We start from the raw sequence: 24,723 nt of genomic DNA, 5'->3' as shown, positions 1-24,723 counted from the left end.
TCGATGCCTCAGAATATGGCCTACCAACCGATCCCTTCTTCTTGTCAAGTTGTGCCTCTTCTCCCCAATTCTGTTTAATACCTCCTTATTAGTTATGTGATCTACCCATCTAATCTTCAGCATTCTTCTGTAGCACCACATTTCGAAAGCTTCTTTTCTTTTCTTGTCCAAACTATTTATCGTCCACGTTTCACTTCCATACATGGCCACACTCCATACAAATACTTTCAGAAACGACTTCCTGACACTTAAATCTATACTCGATGTTAACAAATTTCTCTTATTCACAAATGCTTCCCTTGCCATTGCCAATCTACTTTTTATATCCTCTCTACTTCGACGATCATCAGTTATTTTTCTCCCCAAATAGCAAAACTCGTCTACTACTTTAAGTGTCTCATTTCCTAATCTAATACCCGCAGCATAGCACGATTTAATTTCACTACATTCCATTATCCTCGTTTGGTTTTGTTGATGTTCATCTTATATCCTCCTTTCAAGACACTGTCCATTCCGTTCAACTGCTCTTCCAAGTCCGTTGCTGTCTGTAGCAGAATTACAATGTCATCGGCGAACCTTATTGTTTTTATTTCTTCTGCAATGATTTTAACACCTACTCCGAATTTTTCTTTTGTTTCCTTCACTGCTTGCTCAATATGCAGATTGAATAACATCGGCGAGAGGCTACAAACCTGTCTCACTCCCTTCCCAACCACTGCTTCCCTTTCATTCCAATCGACTCTTATAATTGCCAACTGTACAAATTGTAAATAGCCATTCGCTCTCTGTATTTTACCCTTGACACATTCAGCATTTGAATGAGAGTATTCCAGTCAACATTGTCAAAAGCTTTCTCTAAGTCTACAAATGGTAGTGTATTGGGTATAATTGCAGATATTTCTACTGTTGACTGAGGAGAGTACACTGAACCACATTACGTTAGTATTTATATCATTTGCAGACTAACAGTTATAGCTGTTTCAAATCGAATGTGTGTTGTTTTCGTTGTACTCAGGTGTGACACAAGCAAGCCATTAATGCTCTTGTTCCCCTGGGAAGCAGGTCACGTGATGAAGTGTCGCTATTTGGAAACAGAACGGTTAATTTATACTGACAGATGTAGTCCACTTACTGTTGAGGTCACGACTAAGTAGAAAACATCAGTCCTAAGGTTTGTGATGCATTTATGGGAAGATTGTTCGACGTATGGGAAAAACAAGCAATACATTGATGTGTGTAGCTATTGAGATACCACACATAAAAGTATTTGCACTTACACCCATTACACCTTGAGTATATGCCTAACTTTCGCCACACATTAGACACAAGGTGTTTAGGTCTCTGTTCTGTAATGTGTCAGTAACCAGTGTTCTGTAATGTGCCAGTAAACCAATGCAAAAAATGTGAGATATATTATCAGTCCTTTATATGTAAACGGTGTCCCACAAGGAATTGTCAACATTCAGGGATATATTTGGAACGCTCATCTGAAGCAAGGAACTTGATTTGGACGTTCCAAATGGTTTCTGAGATGAGACAGTTGTTAACTGTATTCTGATACTGGACGCTTTTTTACCTTGTTGGTACTATGACTTGTTGTAACGCACGTGTCGTGGTTATTGATTTTCACAGTTGTGTGAATAGAATAAAATCAAAGAACATTCATTTACATTGTTATTTATGGAACACAGTATTGGTTTAAATCATGCTTAACAAACAGAATGCAAAAGAATGTGGAGAATAATTGAAACAATGTTCTAGACACAGAAAATTTTAGTGACTGGGACGATATCACAAAGGGAGTCCCACAACGTTTAATTTTGGGTCCATTAGTATTCCTAGGGCAGAAAGGCATCTAGACCAAAAAGGGGGTTAAAACAATGAGCTAGGTTGGGTAGAATAAAATGTCAAACACGTTGGATGGGTAAGAAAAATGTAATTCAAATTTGTATTGTCTCAGAAATCATCCTTGCATAAGGTCTTTTGTTAGGAATGAAAATTCCTGTCACATAGGTGAATATTGATCGCTGCTCCTGGGACATCCTGTGTAATAATATTAGGGTGAAATTTTGGTGTCACCCCGGCATGATGTTTTTCACAGTGCTCTATAAACAAATCCCACTGGAGATGGCAAGAAAGTGGTGAAACATGTTTGGGTAAAGAAAACAATTAAAGAACAGTTCTTGCTTGAGGCAGTGTATCTCTCGACGTTTCTCAGCAGGCGTGGAAAGAAAGACCATCAACATCCAAAAGGCATTAGAAACATGGCAATTGCCAAGGGATTTCTGATTTGTAAGTCTCAGGGAAAGGGGCTTGTGTGGAACGTGAAATACATTTTTCTTTATTTTCTACAAACATCACATTATAAATATAGTACATGTTGAAATAGAATTATCTCTATACTTCAAAAACGACATTGTCATATATATTTATGCATATGTGTGCTCACATCACCTCAACTATTTCCTTCTCTCACCACTTGCGAAGTACTGTCCATGGTCACAGTCTCTCGTCTGAGCCCACCCATACCGCCCCGTCGCACCCGTCGGTGGTTGCGCGCCCGGCGGCACCGCCTGGCCCTTCACGCCGTGGCTGGCCGGTGGCTAGTGACGTCACCTGGAGGTCATCGGCAGCGGCAGCGGCAGCAGCAGCCGCGGCAGCAGACACGCGGCCAGCAGCCGCCACAGCGCGCCGGCCACACCGGGGCCACGTGACCACCAGCCGGCTGCCCCGCCGTGCTGCATCGCCGCAGGCGTCTCTCCTGCGCGACACACACACACACAGAGTGGACACGACAGCAGACACCTGCTGCTGGAGGAGAGCTCGTCTCGGAAGCATCTACAACTGACTGGACATGAATATGAGATCCTACGTCTCTGAAAAAGACGTCACAAGTGTTACAAAACATACAGAAAGCCGCCCGGTGTGGCCGAGCGGCTCTAGGCGCTTCAGTCTGGAACCGCGCGACCGTTACGGTCGCAGGTTCGAATCGTGCCTCGGGCATGCATGTACGAGGGTCACTCCAAAAGAAATGCACACTATTTTTTTAAAATCCATTTTTTTATTCTAAATGTTTGAAAGTTTTACAATGTGTACATACGTCCTTTACGAATAATATTTTCATTAATAATTGGTTCGCTCAGTGGTAGAGCACTTGCCCGCGAAAGGCAAAGGTCCCGAGTTCGAGTCTCGGTCCGGCACACAGTCTTAATCTGCCAGGAAGTTTCATATCAGCGTACACTCCCCCTCAACTGCCTTACGCCATCTTGGAACCAGCGCCTGTATACCCGCACGGTAAAATTCTGGACCAACCTGTTGGAGCCACTGTTTGGCAGCGTGCACAAGGGAGTCATCATCTTCAAACCTTGTTCTACGAAGAGAGTCTTTCAGTTTCCCAAAGAGATGATAGTCACACGGAGCCAGGTAAGGACTGTATGGCGGGTGTTTCAGTGTTGTCCATCCGAGTTTTGTGATCGCTTCCATTTTTTTTTTTTTTTTTTTTTTACCGACATGTGGCCATGCATTGTCGTGCAACAGCAAAACATCCTGTTTTTGCCGATGTAGTCGAACACGACTCAGTCGAGCTTGAAGATTCTTCAGTGTCGACGCATATGCATCAGAATTTATGGTGGTTCCACTTGGAATGATGTCTACAAGCAAGAGTCCTTCGGAATCGAAAAACACCGTAGCCATAACTTTTCCAGCACCTGTGGTTTTGAATTTTTTTTGCTTGGATAAATTTGCATGATGCCACTCCATTGATTGCCTCTTCGTCTGGTGAAACATTATGGAGCCATGTTTCAATCACCTGTTACAATTCTTCCAAGATATTCATCTCTACCATTCTCGTACTGTTACAAAAGTTCGCTGCATACCGTTTTTCTTGTTCCTTTGTGAGCCACTGTCAACATCCTGAGAGCCCACCTTTCACAAACCTCTTATAAGTCCAACACTTTCAGTATTGTGCAAACACTTCCTTCTCATATCCCAACGTAGCGTCACAATTCGTTCACAGTAATGCGTCGGTCTGCAGTCATCAATTCGTTAACTCTCTGCACATTGTCTGGGGTGTGTGCAGTACGAGGTATGCCGCTGCGAGGACAATTATCAATATTGCTGTGCCTGCTTTCATCACGTAACCTGCTTGCCCACCGACTAACTGTACTGCGATCGACAGTAGCATCTCCATACGTCCTTTTCAACTCTTGTGCATGTTTCCGACTGTCTCGTTTCCACAACATAGAAATTCAGTGACAGTACGTTGCTTCTGACGAACGTCAAATGTAGCAGCCATCTGTAAGACATGCTATGACGGCGCCACTGGTTGAACTAAGTTTGCAAACAAGCGGGAAGGATGTATCTACACACTGTAAAACTTTCACATATGCAGAACGAAAATTGTATTTTTACAAAATTAGTGTGCATTTCTTTTGGGGTGACCCTCGTATTTGATGTCCTTAGGTTAGTTAGGTTTAATTAGTTCTAAGTTCTAGGGGACTGATGACCTCAGATGTTAAGTTCCATAGTGCTCAGAACCATTTGAACCATGTGAATATACAGAAAAAGGCACATACCAGTGGATAGAGCACATCTACAAGTACAAATGCATATTACAGGTCATCGATGTGGCCACCACTTGTGACACAAATGTCAATATGGGGCAAAAAGGGCGTGTGTGCATTTCACTAAGTCGCTACAACAACAGCCTGCTTTGGAAACCTGTTCTTTAGTTTGGTGGTGGTGGTGGTGGTGTGTTGGGCCTTATGGGCACTCAACATCGAGGTCATCAGCGCCCTGACACACATTAAAAGGAACGAATGTGGACAGACCTAAGAAAACTAAAGCACACAATCAAAGAGAGCAGGATAAGAAGGAAAATGCTACATAAGAAAGTAAAACCTAAGGAAAGGGGAAGCATAGCAACAAGAATGTCACAGGAAATTGTTATTGGCTGGCCACTTACATAAAATATGAGCGAGCTTGTCACGCTGTGAGCAAATTAATATCCTCTCCCTAAAATCTTTGTAAAAACATTTGACAGGGCACAGAACTTTAAAACTTTAGCCACATTCGTCCGAGTGTTGCCTAAAAGAGATGGCAGGTCCGCTGGCAAGTCAGCCGCGACCCGCTGGTCAGAAAATAAAACGCAATCCAATAAAACGTGGCGCACAGTGACCTGGACGCCGCAAGCACCACACATTGGAGGGTCCTCTCGCCGGAGAAGGAAGCCATGCGTCATAGGGCTGTGGCCTATTCGAAGCCGAGTGAGGAGAACCTCGTCCCGACGATGGGGCTGAAAGGAAGTACACCACACACGCGTTGTGGGCTTGACTATACGGAGCTTATTGTCAGTCACTTCCAGCCACTCATCCTCCCACCGACGCATGACCCGTGAGCACAACAGCGAGGTGAGTGCGTGCAAGGGGATAGCACACTGAGATACTTGTGGGGCGAGACACGCCTCCTTGGCTGTGAGATCTGCCCTTTCATTCCCAGCAATGCCAACATGCCCCGGAACCCAGCAGAAAGCTACAACCTTCCCCAGTCGATGTAGTCGGAGGAGGGCATCCTGGATGGTCTGGACAATTTTGTCTGCCGGATACAAACGTTGCAATGAGTGAAGGGCACTGAGTGAATCGGAACAGACAAGAAATTTAGGAGAGGAAGAATCTCTCATGTGCTCCAGTGCCCGCAAGATCGCAAACAATTCTGCATCAAAGACAGTAAAAGTCTGAGGCAGTCGGACCTTGAGGACACGATATGGAAAAACAACTGAGCAACCAACAGAACCCCTTGTTTCGACCCATCCGTAAAAACAGCTACATAGTCGTGGTGCTCAGATAAAATGGCAGAAAATGCTGCATTAAAAACGGTGGCAGGAGTGCAATCTCTCTTGTACTGCAATAAATCTAAAATCACTCCGGGTCTCTTCAGTAACCAGGGTGGCAGGCGGTTAAAACCTTGGATTTGCGGTTGTACAGACTCCACACCGAGGGACTCTAGAACACGTTGCACACGGATCCCAAACGGCAACGTAGCCCGGGGACAGCGGGAAAAAAGGCGGTCCAGAAGTGGATAGGCAACAAGATGTTGAGCAGGCGATCTGGGAGCTGCAAGAAACTTACAAGCCTGGCGCACCAGCAGGAGCTGCCGCCGGATGGTAAGTGGCGGTTCGCCAGACAGCACAGAGGCTGGGTACGGTACTGGTCCAATAAGCACCCGTGGCCAGTCGGATCCCAGCATGGTGAACAGCGTCAAGGATCCGCAAATAAGATGGCCTCGCTGACCCGTATACTGTGCACCCACAGTCCAGCCGTGAACGCACAAAAGTTCCATAAAACTGTAGGAGACGCGCCCTGTCCGCGCCCCAAGACCTGTGGCTGAGGCACTTGACGATGTTCAGTGCCTTCAGCATTCTGGCTTTCAAGTCACGTAGGTGTGGCAGTCATGACAACCTGGAGTCAAAATTTAGGCCCAGAAACCGCACTGTGTCTCTAAAATGTAGGACAGTATCCCCCATATGCAAGGCAGGCAAAGTAAAAAGATGACGAGAACGAATAAAATGAACACAAACACACTTTTCGGCAGAAAACCGAAAACCCGTCTTTGCAGCCCACTCCTCTAATCGCCGCACTGTTAGCTGCAACTGACGGCTCACGGTTGCAACACTGGAGGAGGAACAGAAAACAGCAAAGTCGTCCACAAATAAGGAGCACTGTACTGGACTCCTCACTGTAGACGTTATACTGTTGATGGCTATGGCAAAGAGGGTAACGCTTAAAACACTGACCTGGGGGACACCGTTCTCTTGCTCAAAGCGATCAGACAGTGTGTTACCAACGAGGGTCCGAAAAAACCGCTGAGACAGGAAAGACCGAATGAAAATGGGGAGGCGGCTACGAAAGCCCCATTGATGCATTTGTGCAAGAATACAGTGTCTCCAAGTAGTATCATATGCCTTACTGATATCAAAGAAGATACCGATACAGTGATGCTGACGGAGAAAAGCCTGCTGAATAGCCGCCTCTAGGAGGGTCAGATTGTCGAACGTGGACCGAAATTTTCGGAATCCACACTGAAAGCGGCTAAGGAGCTGTCTGGTCTCTAACAGCCAGACCAGACGCCGGTTAACCATCCGTTCCAGGGTCTTTCCGACACAGCGTGTCAAGGCGATACTACGATAACGACCGGGACATGTGCGGTCCTTTCCTGGTTTGAGGAGAGGGATGAGAATTGCCTCCCTCCACGAGGTGGGGAACACTCCTGTCTGCCATATGAGATTAAAACATTCGAGGAGGATTTCCTTTGACGCCGCTGGCAGATGTCGAAGCATGGAGTACCGGATGCGGTCGTAACGTGGTGTAGTGTCAGAAGTCTCAGTAAGTGCCGATTCAAGTTCCCACATAGAGAAAGGGGAATTGTAGGCCTCAGAACTGTTCGACCGAAAGTCCAAGGTCGCTCTTTCGACAGTCGTACGGTAGCGACGAAACGCTGGATCCTGATTTGCAGTGGCAGTACTTTGTGCAAAATGCTCTGCCAGCATCTGAGCAATGGCTCTGGGTGTCGTTTGGAGGCATCCCTGGTTCAGGACAGCAGCTATTGGTAAACGGCTATGTTTAGCAGAAATCCTCCGGATGGCTTCCCATACTCTTGTGGAACAAGTGGAACGGTTGATGGAGTCCAGGAACTCCTGCCATGCCCTTTTCTTGCTCTCTTTAATGACACGGCGTGCCCTGGCTCTCGCGATTCGAAAGGCGGTAAGATTGACCGCTGTTGGGCGGCATTTAAATCGGCGAAGAGCCGCACGCCTGTCCCGGATGGCTGAATGGCACTCTTCCGTCCACCAAGGCACAAGGCGCCGCTTAGGAGGGCCAGAAGACTGTGGTATGGACAGGTCAGCAGCATGATGGACCACAAGCGTGATGTGATCCACCCATTCCTGTACGTTCTTGTGGCGGTCAAAGACACCCAACCGAGTAAACAGTGGCCAGTTAGCCCTGCCAATCATCCACGATGGTGGCCGCGGCTCCAGCAATACACCATCGAGGAGATGAATGCGGATAGGGAAGTGATCGCTGGAATGAAGGTCGTCAATGACCTCCCAGTGAACAGAGACAGTGAGGGTTGGAGAGCAGAACGATAGGTCAATGGCTGAGAATGACCCTGTAGCAGTAGAGAAATGAGTCGGAGTACCTGGGATGAGGATGCACAACACATGAGATGTTAGTAGGCTCTCCAAAATTCGACCTCGAGCGCAAAGAGAAGTGGAGCCCCACAGGACATGATGGGCATTGAATTCTCCCAGGAGAAGAAATGGGCGGGGGAGTTGGTCGATAAGATCTGTGAGAGCGTCTAAGGCCATTGCATCCATAGGGGGTAAATAAAGGAAGCAAACGGTAAGCCTCCGAGGTGAATGAATTTCAACTGCAACTGCTTGCAGGACAGTATCCAGGGGGAGGGCAGAGGAGTGGTGGTCATTATTGACAAACACAGCGACTCCGCCTTTGGCCCTTTCTCCAGTCAGGTCATCTTTGCGATATGACGTATAGCCCCTTAGTACAGGAGCATCAGATGGCTTTAAATGCGTTTCCTGTAAACACAAGCACAGGGGGCGTTGCTGTGCTAGGAGGTTCAGTTCCCCCACATGCGCCCGGAATCCATTCATGTTCCACTGTATAATGGGAGCCATCTATCAGGGTGGGAGTACCTTCATTCTCACTTTCTGTTGGGGAGGAGAGCCCACAACAGGTGGAGGCTCAGTTTTGGGGCGAGATGATTGCCCCAGTCTGACGTCAACTTCCATCGCCTCAGAAGAGGAGTCGAGAGAGACGTCAGAGAGAATGACATCCACATCAGGAGACTGTGTAACTGCAGTCTCCTTTAGTGAGCGAGTCTTCACCTTTGTCTTTGGCTTCGATGTTCTGGCCTGAGGTGGCATTGGAGCCAAAACCTCAGAAGCAGTAGGGGGTGTAGCAGTGCAGGGCAGTGCACAAGACTGGACCCGGGAAGGGGCAGGAAGTTCCATGATGTCAGCTACCACGGCCTGGTCAGAAGGTCAGGGGGGAGCAGCAGGATTCACAGGAACGGCAGCAGCACACGTACATTGACAAGCTCAGGTGCTAGTGCTGACAGTAGCAACCTCCGTTTGTGTAGCGGCATCGGTTTTCAAGACTGGTTGTTTGAGAACGGAAGAAAAGGAAGCAGCGAACGTGGGCGGCTGCATGGACTTGTAGATTTTCTTCGCCTTACCATATGGGATACGTTCTGTAGTTTTTAGTTCCTGGATCTTCCGTTCCTCAAGGAAAACTCTGCATTCCCTACTCCACACAGGGTGATCCCCAGAGCAGTTGACACACTTGGGAGGAGAGGAGCAACCAACTCCCTCATGGGCGGCTTTACCACAATTCCCGCAAGTGGCTTCCCCTCTACAGCCGAGAGTAGTGTGTCCAAAGTGTTGGCATTTAAAACACCGCATGGGGTTGAGGTAATAAGGCCGTACACTGAGACGTATGAAACCTGCCTTCACATGCTCTGGCAATTTGGTGGTGTTAAATGTAAGGATAAATGAGTCAGTCTTTATGAGAGCACCATCCACCCGTTTCATAATGTGTTGCACGTCGACAATTCCTTCCTGGGACCATTCAGCCTTCAGTTCGTCTTGGGGAATGTCAACGAGATCTCTGCAAGTCACAACACCCTTGCTGTAGTTCACGGTGTTGTGAAATTCAGTCTCTATCGCAAACTCCCCATAAAATTGTGCCTTCTGAAGGTTCTGGACTTGCTGGAAGCTAGATGTTTCAACCAACAAGGTGCCATTTCGCAAGCGCTTTACAGATTTTAATGTGCCAGCAATACCTTCTAAGCCCTTCTGTATATAAAATGGCGAAACTATTTCAAAACTCCCATCTTTTCTTTTAATTATGAAAGACACATTCTCCGTAGCAGCATGCGTTCTGTTACTACTACCTGAATCAGGAGGACTGGCTACACGAGCCCTCTTGTTGGATTTGGTGTTAGAACCCACCAGCGGTCCACCCTTTCCGCTGGCAGGAGAAGAATAAAAGTTCGAGGGTTCCATCCCACGAGCAGCTAGGGAACTAGAAGTCCACCTAGACAGAGCCCCGCGTGCCTAGGTAAGCCATATACAACTGGGGCGCGGCAGGTGCCCCAGAGGTTGCCCGCTTGCGACTGTTCCACCCCAACAGCCATGCATCTTATAGGCGCGCAGCACACCGTAGGATTGAGGGTTTTTTATAGAGGTTTACCTTCCTCGCAAGCCAGGCGGTCAAGCCAAGATTACCATTCCCCGCAGCACACAACATTCCACCGCCGCGCCATGCGGTGGTCGCTGAAGCATGTCCGGGGGTTACGGTGACAGGAGACTGGCGGCGCTGACCAGTCCCCAGCTCAGGACCCCGGGGTCGCCAAGCCCGTACTCAGCAAATGAATGCTGAGCCCCTGGGGGACTTTAGTTTGCAGTCATATTAATTCAAAATGGATCTGAGCACTATGGGACTTAACTTCTAAGGTCATCAGTCCCCTAGAACTTAGAACTACTTAAACCTAACTAACCTAAGGACATCACACACATCCATGCCCGAGGCAGGATTCGAACTTGCGACCGTAGCGGTCGTGCGGTTCCAGACTGTAGCGCCTTTAACCGCTTGCCCACCCCGGTCGGCCGATTAATTCCATGTGACAGCATGCACTGGGCGATTTATTTACATGTGTTAATACACTTGCCTTCTAGTGATTGCCTTTGCAACTACACCACAGTACATATTACAAATAGAGACTTGGAGAATTTCTCTATCCACTGATGTGTGTCACTTTCCTTTACATCCTGGAGTTTACATGCAGTCATCTTCTGAAATACTGGAGGTATTTATGAATAACCTTACAATGCAATGCAAGTCTTTTTATGTTGGACCTCCTTTTAGAAACGAAGTACTTATGAATAACTCTACAATGCAATACCAGTCTTTTTATGTGGGACCTCCTTTTGCCAAAGACATATTCAGTCTTTCCACATAAATACTTCCTTCACCATTACTTATTCAGTTCAGTTTGACATTCAGGAATTAAAGGAGCCTAGGACATTAACGACATTATGTGCACGCTTTGTCTCTTATAACTGCAGACTTGAGAAAATCGTCATTGGTATGCAATTACAGCCCAGAATATTGCAAGAGAGATGGGTACTACCAACGTGAGAGCTGTGCCCGATTATCTCTGCCAGAAAACAGATCTCTACATGTCATGATAAACTAAACATGAATATTCTTTTTATGGATCCATTGCACTGTGGGTGGAGTAAAAATATCGAACTAAATGATAGTCTATTTTGGGATGAATAACCGTATATAATACGTATACTAATGATTGTTTCGTTCTAACGGTTGGTTAACTACAGGGCTGGTTTTAGATGTTTTATTTTAGTGGCTAGTAAGACCTGGGCTACGATAGAAAGATCTGTGTATGGACCGTGAGAAAGCTATGTGTATGTTCTGCTGATAAACCATCCTGCTGCTCTCCTCGCCTCCACAAGGCACAGTTAGTTTTCTGAGACACAGATGTTATATTCTTATCAGCTGAGAATGATATTATCCCTGTCATAGTAAGGTCTCTGACTGATGCTTTGTATTAATGTCGGGTAATATTCTGGGTTGTGATTGGGAGACGTAAGTGTGTGTGTGTGTGTGTGTGTGTGTGTGTGTGTGTGTGTGTGTGTGTGTGTGCGTGTGTTTCTAATGGCTTAAAAGCTCTATGATTGACCTATATGGGATAGAGAGAAGAAAATGCAAACATGACATGGCTTTGATAAAACACATTTTTTTACGGTTGAGGGAGGAAAGTATGTGTGTTGTCGCTGGCTTACTTCCTCTATGACTCGCCCATTTGGGGACTGAGAATAAGTCAGTGGAGGTGGCAAGCCTTAAGAGGGAGTTAAGCTAACACTTGATCCAAGAACCATTAAAGAAGCTTGTATACATGGAAGAAGCCTAGAGATACTACAAGGATTCAGATAGTTTTTGTCATGGTAAGACAGAGACTTAGGAACTAGGTTTTAAATTGCGAGACATTTCCAGGGGTGGATGTGGACTCTGACCACAATCTGTTGGTTATGAACCGTAGCTTAAAACTGAAAGAACTGCAAAAAAGTGGGAATTTAACGATATGGGAACTGGATAACTGACAGAACCAGTGGTTGTAGAGTGTTTCAGGCAGAGCATTAGGGAATGAATGACAAGAATGGGGAAAGAAATACAGTAGACGAAGAATGGGTGGCTTTGAGAGATATAATAGTGAAGGCAGCAAAGGATCAAGTAGGTAAAAAGACGAGGGCTAGCAGAAATCCTTGGGTAAAAGAAGATATATTGAATTTAATTGAAGAAAGGAGAAAATACAAAAATGCAGTAAATTAAGCAGGCAAAACGGAATACAAAGGTCTAAAAAATGAGATCGACGCGAAGTGCGAAATGGCTATGCAGGGATGGCTAGAGGACAAATGCAAGTATTTAGAGCTATATATCACTAGGGGTAAGGTAGATACTGCCTACAGGAAAATTAAAGAGACCTTTGGAGAAAAGGGAACCACTTGCATGGAAATCAAGAGCTAAGATGGAAACCCAGTTCTGTCAACGAAGAGAAAGCAGAAAGGTGGAAGTAGTATAAAGAGGGTCTATACAAAGGCAATGTTCTTGAGGACAGTATTATGGAAAGTAAAGAGAATGTAGATGATGAAATGGGAGATTTGATGCTGCATGAAGAGTTTGATAGAGCACTGAAAGACCAAGTCAAAACAAGGCCCCTGGAGTAGAAAGCATTCTATTAGAACTAATGATAGCCACGGGAGAGCGAGCCCTGACCAAACTCTCTACCATCTGCTGATCAAGATGTATGAAACAGGCGAAATACCTTCAGACATCACGAAGAATATAATAATTCCAATCGCAAAGAAAGCAGGTGTTGACGGATGTGAAATTTACCGAACTATCAGTTTAATAAGTCACAGCTGCAAAATACTAACACGAGTTCTTTACAGACGAATGGGAGTACTAGTAGAAGCCGACCTAGGGGAACATCAGTTTGGATTCCGTAGAAATGTTGGAACACGTGAGGCAATACAAGCCCTACGACTTATCTTACAAAATAAATTAAGGAAAGGCAAACCTACGTTTCTAGCATTTGTAGACTTAGAGGAAGGTTTTGACAATGTTGACTGGAACACTCTCTTTCAAATTCTGAAGGTGGTAGGGATAAAATACAGGGAGCGAAAGGCTATTTACAATTTGTACAGTAACCAGATGGCAGTTATAAGAGTCGAGGGGCATGAAAGGGAAGTAGTGGTTGGGAAGGGAGTGAGACGTGGCGGTAGCCTATCCCAGATGTTATTCAATCTGTATATTGAGCAAGCAGTAAATTAAAGAAAAGAAAAATTCGGAGTAGGAATTAAAATCCATGCAAAAGAATAAAAACTTTGAGGTTCGCCGATGACATTGCAATTCTATCAGAGACAGCAAAGGATCTGGAAGAGCAGCTGTACGGAATTTACAGTCTCTTGAAAGGACAATATAAGATGAACGTCAGCAACAGCAAAAGGAGGATAATGGGATGCATTCGAATTAAACCGGGTGATGCTGAAGGAATTAGATTGCCATTAGGGAAGCAAAACAACTGATGATGGTCGAAGTAGAGTGGAAATAATATGTAGACTGGCAATGGCAACTAAAGCGTTTCAGAAGAAGAGAAATTTGCTAACAGCGAGTTTAGATTTAAGTGTCACGAAGTCGTTTCTGAAAGTATTTGTATGGAGTGTAGCCATGTATGGTAGTGAAATATGGACGATAAAGGGTTTGGGCAAGAAGAGAATAGAAGCTTTCGAAATGTGGTGCTACAGAAGAATGAGGAAGATTAGATGGGTAGATCACAAAACTAATGAGGAGGTATTGAATAGAATTGGGGAGGAGAGAAATTTGTCGCACAACTCGACTAGAAGAAGGGATCGCTTGGTAGGACCTATACTGAGGCATCAAGGGATCACCAGTTTAGTATTGGAGTCCTGCGTGGAGGATAAAAATCGTAGAGGGAGACCAAGAGATGAATACACTAAGCAGATTCAGAAGGATTTAGGTTGCAGTTGGTACTGGGAGATGAAGAAGCTTGCATAGGATAGAGTAGCATGGAGAGCTGCATCAAACCAGTCTCAGGACTGAAGACCACAACAACAATAAGAACACTGGATGGTAGAGGAAGAAGCCAGCGGCTCTGAGTTACATACTGACTGCATGTTTTTTATTCAATTACCAGAAAAATACTTGATTGTGAATGGGACATCTGAATGAGTGTTTGTTTGCTTGAAAGCTCTGTGAAAGTGTATTTGAAAGAAAGAGGTTCGCCTTGGGAGAGTGAAGCAGCATTATGTCGTCACAGAAAGAGGCATGAGGCATGGCTTCGCAGGAGGAGGGTACAACAATGTCATAGAAAGCGGAGTGGTTTCGTAAAATAAACGTGACATCCACGTCCTACAGTCCCATTAGCTTCCAGTTTTCGTATTTGATGATGAATGCCCAGTGTCCTCCAACACCAACAAATGTTTGTGAACTATCAGAGAAGTGCTTTCAGGAACCTTAAGGGAATATTAAATTTATTGGGCAATTATTTGATTTTTTCTATCTATGAAAATGATTCGGTATATTTGCTTCCCTATAAGTTGTTATCTCCATGTGCATTGTGTCCCCAACCCTATAATTTAATCATCGAGGGCTTGACTTAATTGGTCTGGAGACCATCAACGATTGAAAGCAGCAACAACAAGCGTTGTGTCTATTGTTATATTTCTCTTGAATAGTTTTTTTTACTTTCATTTGATTATTTATTTTAATTTGTAATTTTAGGATGACATTTAAGACTGGGCTATTTGGATACCTTTGGTGATAACAACTTCTTAATGAGGTCTGCAGAATGGTTTCTCCAGACCAACATCTATATCAATAAATTATAACATTACCATTTACTTGAGGTGATATTGTTCATAGGAGTACACAACTCTAATGGCCTGGACCTTTATGGTTATGTATCTGTCCATATAACTGTACGTTTACATTTTTTTTCAGCGGTTACACGATGCCACAGCATATGATAATCGTAACTGAGTACTTATATACGAAATGATTGTAAATAATAGTGCACATAGAATGCTCATATTGTACTTGTTCCACAACACATTTTATCAAAAAAGTCTTTCCGACTAAGCGATTTGCTACAATACTTCACGAAGAAATGCTAAACCGTTAACCTGGAAAACAAATAACTAATTGACGCAGCGCGTTATTTTTAAATGATCATCTTATACTGAATAACGCTGTTACTATATAGTTCTGTATTTGAAAATGAAGTTTATCTTCTGCTGTATTTAACCGACGTGATTTACTTTTTTCCTAATAGCTATTTGTTCCATCACGATGCAGTGTTTCTGTCCTCGGGTAGATGCTCTAAGTGGAGTACCTGCCAATTATTCTGACACAATAGCTGCGTGAGTTCATAGTTGTTGGTCCGACTTTGCGGAAACCTCGTGGTATGTGAGACAATCTAGAACTCAGTTACGGATTCGGTTTCATCTCCTGAGGATGCAGACGAGAGAAGCCCTTGAAACTCTAATTACTGTTAACTGAACATTACTTCAATGAGAATGTTTCATTCGGGATTTCCAGTACTTAAATGTAACCAGGAGGAGGTAATTATGTACGTCCTTTAAAGTTAAATAAAGTTACTACGAGCTCTTATATATGGCATAATTACATGATGAATGCGTGTAGAAAAATTTGTTCGCTTCAGAGAGATGTGATCTCGAAACCTTTAGGAAAGAAGTTCTAAAACGTGATTCACCGTCTAATTTACATTTTTTTTCCTTTGTGGCCAATTTTTCTAATGCTGAGTAGGTGTCTGGGTTTCTAGTCCTATAAAATTTCTTGAAACTGTATCATCGTTTTCCTTCATTTATTGTTTGCCATCTCAAGCTATGCACAATATCGCTAAACCATTCGAATTTTTGCCGAATTTATGAATACAGTTTCTTAAACAGATAATCATTATGCTCAATTCACTTTATATTTAGCGTGGCGCTTCCAAAGAACGTACAACAATGGAGTTACAAGTATTTGCATAATTTAGCTTTCATTCGTACCTGTGCTGTACTACAGTTTTTTTCATTGCTCAAGCCCAGTTCGTAGACTTTTCGAAGTATTCGTCTAATTTAGCCTCTCTGTTGCGTACCACTAGTACATGAATAAGGCCATGAACTTAATTGTTACTATATTGTCAATAAAAATATATCTGTTGATTGTTCCACAATTATTATGATAAATGTGACAATTATAATGTCTGTTAAGGATATTGTTTTTTATTCGTACATACTGCAAATAACCTTCTGCATGACAACATCATTCTCAAGTACAAAGCGAAAAATTCTCACGGAGACTTCGCCTTTGACCGTTCTAAATCTGTCTGGCAGTTACGTTACTTAATGTTGTTGTCGATCTTGGATAGGAAGGAAGATTTCCTAAAGAAAGATTTTGTATTGTAAGGTCTGGATGTGCAGATTCATATATTTTCACTAAATAAACTATTATTATCTGCACCCCGCCCCCAAACTATTATTATCTATTACACTCCAAATTAAGTACAAAAATAAAACTACAGTAATAGTTTGGTGATTCATTAAGAAGATGGAATAAGATACATCTATTATGAGGGCGAGAATTCCAGGCACTTATCGCTCTGTCCTAAAAACAAAATTTTCAGAGCCATCGCCGAAGAGCTGTGGATGGCAAACAACATCGAAACAGTGGCAGAACAGCTTACGTATCACGTGACGCACAGTGTCTCCCTACTGTGCATGTATCTTACGCATATCTATAGTGTTCAGTCAAAACATGGCAAGAAAAGCAGAACTGAAATATATTTTGAGAGATACAAGAAACACAAGAGAAGTGCAACGGATAGCTTTGTGACATGGAATACAGAAGCCAACAGCTAAGAATCAGAAAAAACAATACTTTTAAAATCTCCATATATAAAAGGCAATGTCCTGACTTTCTGATTGACGCATCATCGGCCAACCCTAAACCGCTAAGAATAGAAACGTGGAATTAGCAAAACGTGTAGATCTCGTACTGTAGTCATTGTTTAAAAGGGGATTTATCGATGTCCCAGCCCTAAGGGAGGAATTTTTTAAAATGTTGCTATTAAGGTAACGTTGAAGCTAAACCTACAAAAACTAGTATCTGGTTTGTCGGTCAGAAATAAAGAAATACGGGTATTTGGATATTCAGAAATTTAATCCAGTGGGGCTGAAAGCTTTGCTTGATAATGTATCATTACTAGTATTTTTAAAGAATAAGTCTATGAACGATAGTATTACGGTTACAAACAAAAACTATTGTTTCTGTCTTTTTGGAAACTGCATTTCTAAGGGGGTGAAATAGGGGATGAGATTTTTTGTGGAAATATTTTATTATGAAACCTTTTTTAAAGGCAAATCTTTGAAAATTGGAATTTCGCTTGAGAGTCACAAACTTAAGGAGAATACGTATTTCACTATTTCTGGAAATTAGACCCTTAAGGGACTGAAACAGGATCACACTGACTCACTGACACCTCAGCGCCCAGAGCAAACCAGTAAGGATAGATTCTTGAAGTTTAGAGAGGGGGTTTATCCTATCCTAAACGCATCATTTAAGAAGTACCAATCCTAAGGAGGTGAAAAAGGTGAAGGCTTTTTGAAAGTATGTCGCTGATCAGCGAATTTTAAAACTAGAGTTACGAAAACTGGTGTTAAGTTTCTAGTCAGAAAAGGAAAAGTACGTGGTTCTACATTTTTGGAAATTCTACCACTATGAGGGTAAAATAGTTCGAGGAAATATTTTGAATATAGTAATTACTAAAGAGCAACTAAAGGATTTTTAAGACTACATCTAAGGAAACTGATGTTTGACTTTTAGGTTACAAATTAAAGAAAATACGTGTTTCAGTGTTTCTGGAAATTGTACCACTAAGAGAGTGGAACAGGGGACGAAACTTTTTTAGGAAATACTGCGTTACATTAAACAATTTTAAAGCTAAATTTATGAAAATTGGTATTTCTGTTCTTGATTAGATGTAAAGAAATACTTTTTAGAGGATGGAAGTTGCTATGAAACGTCTCTACAATAACACAAAAGGTGTGATAAACAAAAACCTTGGACTCCAGCTACTGAATTGCTTTCTGGTCAGAATCAAATTCGGAAAAAGCCATACTTATATGGCCATAATTAGCGTGAAAATCTTAGAAAGTTTTGCAGTTTGAGAACAACATAAAAATTTAATTAAATAAAAAAAGAAAAATCTTTGTAGGCTACCCAATCTACACGAGCCAGTCAGTGGGCTCTAAGCTACTGATGCACTAATCCAAATAAGGCAGGTACTGACTTCACTGACTTGGTTCAATAGCTCCATCCTTTCGAGAACTCATGGTTGCAAAATACTGACATGATTTATTTACAAAACAATTGAAAGAGTGTGAGAAGCCGACCGTCAGGAAGATCAGCTTGGGTACCGGAGGAATTACTTAACATTAGAGGCAAAAATGACGATACTGATCTATCTGTATAGAATGAGTAAGTAAAATCTGTATTGGTAGGCTCTGTAAACTTAATGACAGATTTTAATCATGTCGTCGGTAATGAAATTTAGTAATACTGAGTAGCAGCCAAAATTTCGTGAAGTGAAAAAGTTATGTCCAGTCACGAAAACTGATAACGGCCAGGAGAGCAGTGTGTTTACCACAATCCTCTCCATATCCACATCCGGTGATGCACTAGGGCTGAGGATGGCAAGGCAGCCAGACGGTACCTTTGGGCCTTCAAGGTCTGTTCGGACGATATTTGTCTGTTTATTTGAAAAGTTATGTGCAACTAACATAATACCAGGCTATAGTTATAAGAGTCAAAGGACATGAATTGAGAAAGGACTAGGATAAGGTTATAGCCTACTTCGTATGCTACTCAATCTATACTTTGGGCAAACAGTGAGTGAAAGCGAGGGGAAATTTGGAAATAGAAATAAGGATCTGCGAGATGGAATAAAAGCCTTTGATATATGTCGACGATATGGTAATTCTGTCAGAGATGGAAAAGAACGTGGAACACTACGTAAACTGAATGGATGGTACATCGAAGAGAAGTTACAAGAAATATTAACAAAAGTACAAGAAGTAATAGACAAGTTTTGCTACCTGTGGAGAAAAACGACTGGTGGTGGTTGAAGCTAAGAGGACATAACACGCGGACTTGCAGTGGGAAGGTAAGCTTTTCATAAAAATACTTTTGGCAAATTATACAAATATAAGATTTCATTAAAGCTGTCTTGATCGCAATAATGAGAGTGACTGGTATCAGATGCTGATCACTCAACAGAACTTTCATTATACTTAACGACTAAAACCGATTAACACTGTTAACGATTAACATTGTTACTAAATTTTGTGAGCACGATAACTTCAATAAAGACATTTGCTAATATTCGATCATATACTCCATAAATAACGTATAGTTGCTTGTACAATTTCGAACAAAATTTTCCACAGAAATAGCAACTGAACTGGGTGAGAGGTGTGGATGACGTTCTGTGTTTGTGGACAAGTGTCATTGTGCCGTTGGATACATTAATACAATATTTCAGCTTCCAACTTAAGAAAACGCTCTTCACAATGGAGCTTAGAGTCTCTTCTATAAATGTATTGGAGCTTAATATATATTGGCTCGCCCGCATCTCGTGGTCGTGCGGTAGCGTTCTCGCTTCCCACGCCCGGGTTCCCGGGTTCGATTCCCGGCGGGGTCAGGGATTTTCTCTGCCTCGTGATGGCTGGGTGTTGTGTGCTGTCCTTAGGTTAGTTAGGTTTAAGTAGTTCTAAGTTCTAGGGGACTGATGACCATAGATGTTAAGTCCCATAGTGCTCAGAGCCATATATTGGCTCAAAGAGACATTTATTTAGCATTTACAGGAAAACCATGGCTACAGATGCAGTAATCGCTGAAGCTCCCAGCACCCATACAGACACAAACACGTAGCTTTTCATTCAATACTGCATCTGCTCATATCTGTTTCAGTATCTCAGTCTGTTCAAACAGAACTAAAAACCATCAAATACATCGCCATAAATAATGGCTATTGCTCTGCCGTATGTGCAAGATTTCAGATGTTCTCGGAAAAAATTCGAAGCCTCGCAACTATGCATTTTATAATACAAACAGCGTATCCACATCTTAACTCAATAGGAAAGACAAATAGTAACGCTTCCCACAGAGTGGTGTGCATAAGGTCACATTTAAAGATTGTGAGAAAGTAGATATTGATAAATCTGGCGCAACTGTGGCAGTTTAGTTTATATGAATATGGTAGAAGCATGAGATTAAGAAAGTAAGTTTTAATCTTTGCCTTCTTTGCCTATGATCTTTTAACAGAGAACCAGTCATCTGATGTAGAACGGGAAGCAATACAGTCTCTAAAGAGTAGTAGAAAAAAGAGGAACCTCCCAAAAATACTGGAAATTAACAAACAAATGACACAGAATGTATATTAGTTTTGATTTACAATTCTTTTCAATTAAGCTTTAGTCATAAATAACAGACTGAAACTTAACGAAGTTGAGGCACACGGCAATCAGTCACAATCTCATTAGTTAAATATAAATGTAGATACAAAAATTTAACGATCACACTGACCAAATTCATCTAGCACATTGTGTTTGGACAAAGCATGTATTGCAAATAAGATAAAACCAAGGCATGTACTGGGAAAATTCAGTAGCATGTGCAGGAATGGGAATGTGCTAAAGTGCAAACGTAAATGTGAGATTGGTTACTTATTTATAAGAAAAGAAATAATTTGCTATGAGTAGTATAAACTGTATTTTGAACTGTGAGGGCAACTAATCCCCGTGATTTTTCATATGTCATTTCATGTTATAAGGGACTTTGCTAGAGATCTAACGTCAGAAGCACATAACAGATTGAATGATAAATACATATAAAGGAATATTTTAGTCAGGGAGCTACAACTGAAGGTAATGAACCCACACCTAGGGAGCAGGTTAAGGTCCATAAACGTTCATTGCCAGTAAGACGAATCGTCAAGGGGAGGATGGGGATCCATTCAGTAAAGCCTCTAGGAAGTGTCTTAATTCTTTAAAGAAACATTATTACAACAGTATAAAACTTCCAACCAAAAGTAGTGACAAAGTGAGGAAGAACATGAGCAGCACTCAAACCCCATCTTTAGATCTAGTGAACCTTTATGCTGAGGTACCGGTTACCAATGCTATTGGAGTCATTAAGGAAAATTTGTGCTCTCGGAGTAGGCTGTCGAATGATGAAAGTAACAAATTTATTGATTTGTTATAGGAAGGTTTGAAGTAAAATGACTGAAATATAATGGAGAAAATTATCTTCAGAATGACAGGCTTAGCATGGGCAGCTCCATATCCGGCTTGTTGGCCGCCATATTCATCAACTATCTCGAAAAGTCGTGTTTTGATGAAAATCTATATCTGGCAGTGAAGATAGTGCACTTTAGGTAGGGTGATGACAGACTGGTGCTGGTTAATGATAATAATGTTGTAATTCATACAACTGCAGACAGACTCAATGGATTGCATAAGAAGTGAAATTCACCTGCGAAATGGAAACCAATGGTTCCGTTAACTTCGTAGACTTACATTTCGGGAATGACAGTGGGAAACACAGGTTCGGGGTTTTGAAAAAAATATTTATGCCATTATTTTTACTGACCACCATTCAAATCACCAGAACCAGCATAAGAATGCCTTCTTTAATTTTTCTGTTAACCGTCTTCTCAAGCTGCCACACTCACCTGCTGAACGTGTAAAACAATTAGACACTATTCAACATATTGTCAGGGCGAACAACTACGCTTTCATCACGTAGATAAAATTTACAAAAGTATTGTAAAAAATACCAAGATGCAAGACATATATAGGTAGCAACAAAATGGAAGGTACAGATAACAAGTGCGTTTGCGTGCCATACAAAGGTAGCATCAGTTAACAAAAAACAAAACATAGCAACCTTGGGCTTCTTTTGGTTAATGAGGTTGATAAATGAAATATGCATCACGAATCAAGTGGGTACGGAGTGGAATGTCCAAACTGTGACACCTGTTTACGCAACAGCCTGGTGAAAAGCTTACGTTCAGCTTTGGTGAACACGCAGCTTCGGATAGGCTGCATGTAGCTGAGAGATCCAACTTCACCGCCCTTCTGATTGAGAGGCGACACGCCCTCGTCTTTCTGAAATCGGGAGTCATATTGCTGCACAAGGGCTCAGCCTTCATTGATCTCCCAGAAAAGATGTATATATACCTTCATCTGAGGTCATCTGGTGTTTACCTGCTCAATGAACAGGTCCAGGTGAAGAACAGCTGGTTTTGGGAATTTTTCGACGATCTGGTGCTTTGGGGAACGAGGCATCGCGAGCCATGAAGGATATAACATGGGAATTTCAGCCTACCTTTAAAAAGACAACACTTGGCATGGTAGTATTTGAGAACATAGCTTATAATTAACAGTAAATCGTTTTGTCTTCCATTTTGTTGGTACTATCCAGTGGCATTTCTATTTTACCACCAAACAAGTAAATCACTATTCAATTTTCTACCTCAAAGGCCAGGTATTATGACAGTATGTTTTACTGTCTTTCTGCAAACAGCGTAACGCAGTTGGATCTACAGTATACATGTATATATGAAATTTTACGTTTTGTTAAATGTATCTGATTAAATCAGCCTTATCATATTTGATCTTCATTATTTTACTATCTTGTTAACACATCTTCATAAAAATTGTTTGTAAAGGATTTTTATATTTTTTTTATATCGAATATTTAGTGAATCGCTTAACCACTATGATATGAATGACTGTGTTAGATGTTAGATTTTGACGAATTTCAAATTGGTGTGTAACTGTATTTTATCAAAGTGATCTTCAACAAAAATTTTTAGTTTCTATATTTTTATTACTAAAGTGATGTAACGGTTCTGTATAGGACAGTTATGTGAACGTATTAACAGTCTTTTCAATAGGTTTTTGAGGAACAATTCACCACTAAGATATGAGCAAGCACGTTCCCCTCTGCATTTCTTGAATATTTCAAAGTGACATGCAAATATGCTTGTTGACTTTTGATATTACAAAAAAAGAAAGAAGGGTTTTAAACTACTGTATTGCAATGAAAATCTGTTAGTTAATTTGTAACATAGATGTCATTATTTGCACTAAATGACGTAAACTAAGGCCCCTGTACTTGCTCTAAAGAACCGCCTCTGGCCACACACCAATAAGGTTGTATGGTGACATGTACTGCCGCGAATCCGTTGGATTGTCGCTCTGTCGACGATAGTGGATAGCTGCTATTGGATAACATGGTGTTTTCTTATCGTTCTGCGTACAGAATCGAATTTGGTTGATACTGAACCTTTTTTCAAAATTATTTTTGACCTTTTGTCGAACGTACCTCCACAAAATATTTGTTTCCTCTTTTAGTTAAGTCATTGTTTGTGCGTGAAAATTGTAATATTTCCCCATATAAGCTTTACACATTCCATCATTTTTGCAGCCTCTGAGTAAATGATACCTGTGTAAGTCGCACGTCAATGTATCTATGTTTTGCGACATTCAGTTGTTATCTGAAGATGTCGAAAGAAGCCAGAGGCCCGTTATTGCCCATATAAATATAATTTTCCAAAACATCAGAAAGTTTTTCCTATATAATATCAAAAATGTAAGTATTATGGATTCTTTTAAGAAAGTATACTGTTATGTGTACCGCTAAACTGAAGTTAAACGTGGATGATAATCGGGGCAGACTAGAAAGGAAGGGAACATATTGAAATGTTGTGCTACCGAAGAATGCGGAAGATTGGATGGGTAGATCGAAACACTAGTAGCGAGGTACTGAAATTAATGGCGGAGAAAAGACCGAGTTACAACTTTACTGAAAGAAAGAATCGGTTAGTAGGGCAAAATAGGTGACACAATGTGGTTACTAAGAGAAATGGAAGTGAGAATTGTAGAGGGAGCTCAAGGCTGAACCACAGTAATGAGCTTCAAGCTCTTATAGACTGCTGTAGCGACAAACAGATGAACAGACTGGTGTTAAGACAGACTAGCGTGGAAAGCGGCATCAAACCAGTCGTTGGACTGAAGACCACTGCAGGAACCAGTCACGGGCAACGATCTACATATGTGAAACAACCCTATACATAAGATCTTCTCGAGTGCTGAAGCATAAGCAACTGAATCTAGAGACTAATGTCTGACACTTAAGCAATCCCATCATCAAACTGGCCCATCGAAAATTAACTTAAGGCTAGACTAAGCCAGGCCACCGAGTCTGATAACAACATACGGTTACAGACGACTTGATGTGGCCAACCCCGCTAGCTTTACGATGGTCGGTCTTTTTCGTCAGCCTCCCAGCCTAATATTATCGGTTACTTAATTGTAATATTAGGTGTTCCCGGCCACGCGTTGTTGCGGCTTTCTCTGACGAATGGAAAAGAAAGTGAAGAGAAAGCACACGTTTCTAATATATATGCAAATTGATTATACCTCCTTAACTCCTACTCAACCCCATCTCCACCTCTTCCCTCTCTTCATCCATCTCCTCC

General features: G+C 42.1%; 1 protein-coding gene across 1 annotated transcript in view; it reads right to left on the bottom strand.

Moving 5' to 3' along the window:
• Positions 1–2,355: 2,355 nt before the first annotated feature.
• The window catches only part of LOC124622030 (irregular chiasm C-roughest protein-like), a 455,626-nt gene continuing 433,258 nt past the window's right edge, over positions 2,356–24,723 (bottom strand). The window contains exon 7 of the mRNA XM_047147591.1: positions 2,356–2,761. Coding sequence (XP_047003547.1) covers positions 2,613–2,761 — 149 coding nt within the window. The 3' untranslated portion in view covers positions 2,356–2,612. The remainder of the gene's footprint in view (positions 2,762–24,723) is intronic.

The sequence above is a fragment of the Schistocerca americana genome, chromosome 1 (genome assembly GCF_021461395.2).
Source record: "Schistocerca americana isolate TAMUIC-IGC-003095 chromosome 1, iqSchAmer2.1, whole genome shotgun sequence".
NCBI lineage: Eukaryota > Metazoa > Arthropoda > Insecta > Orthoptera > Acrididae > Schistocerca > Schistocerca americana.
Note: the sequence above shows the minus strand (reverse complement) of the source record. Positions and strands in the feature narration are given on the sequence as shown.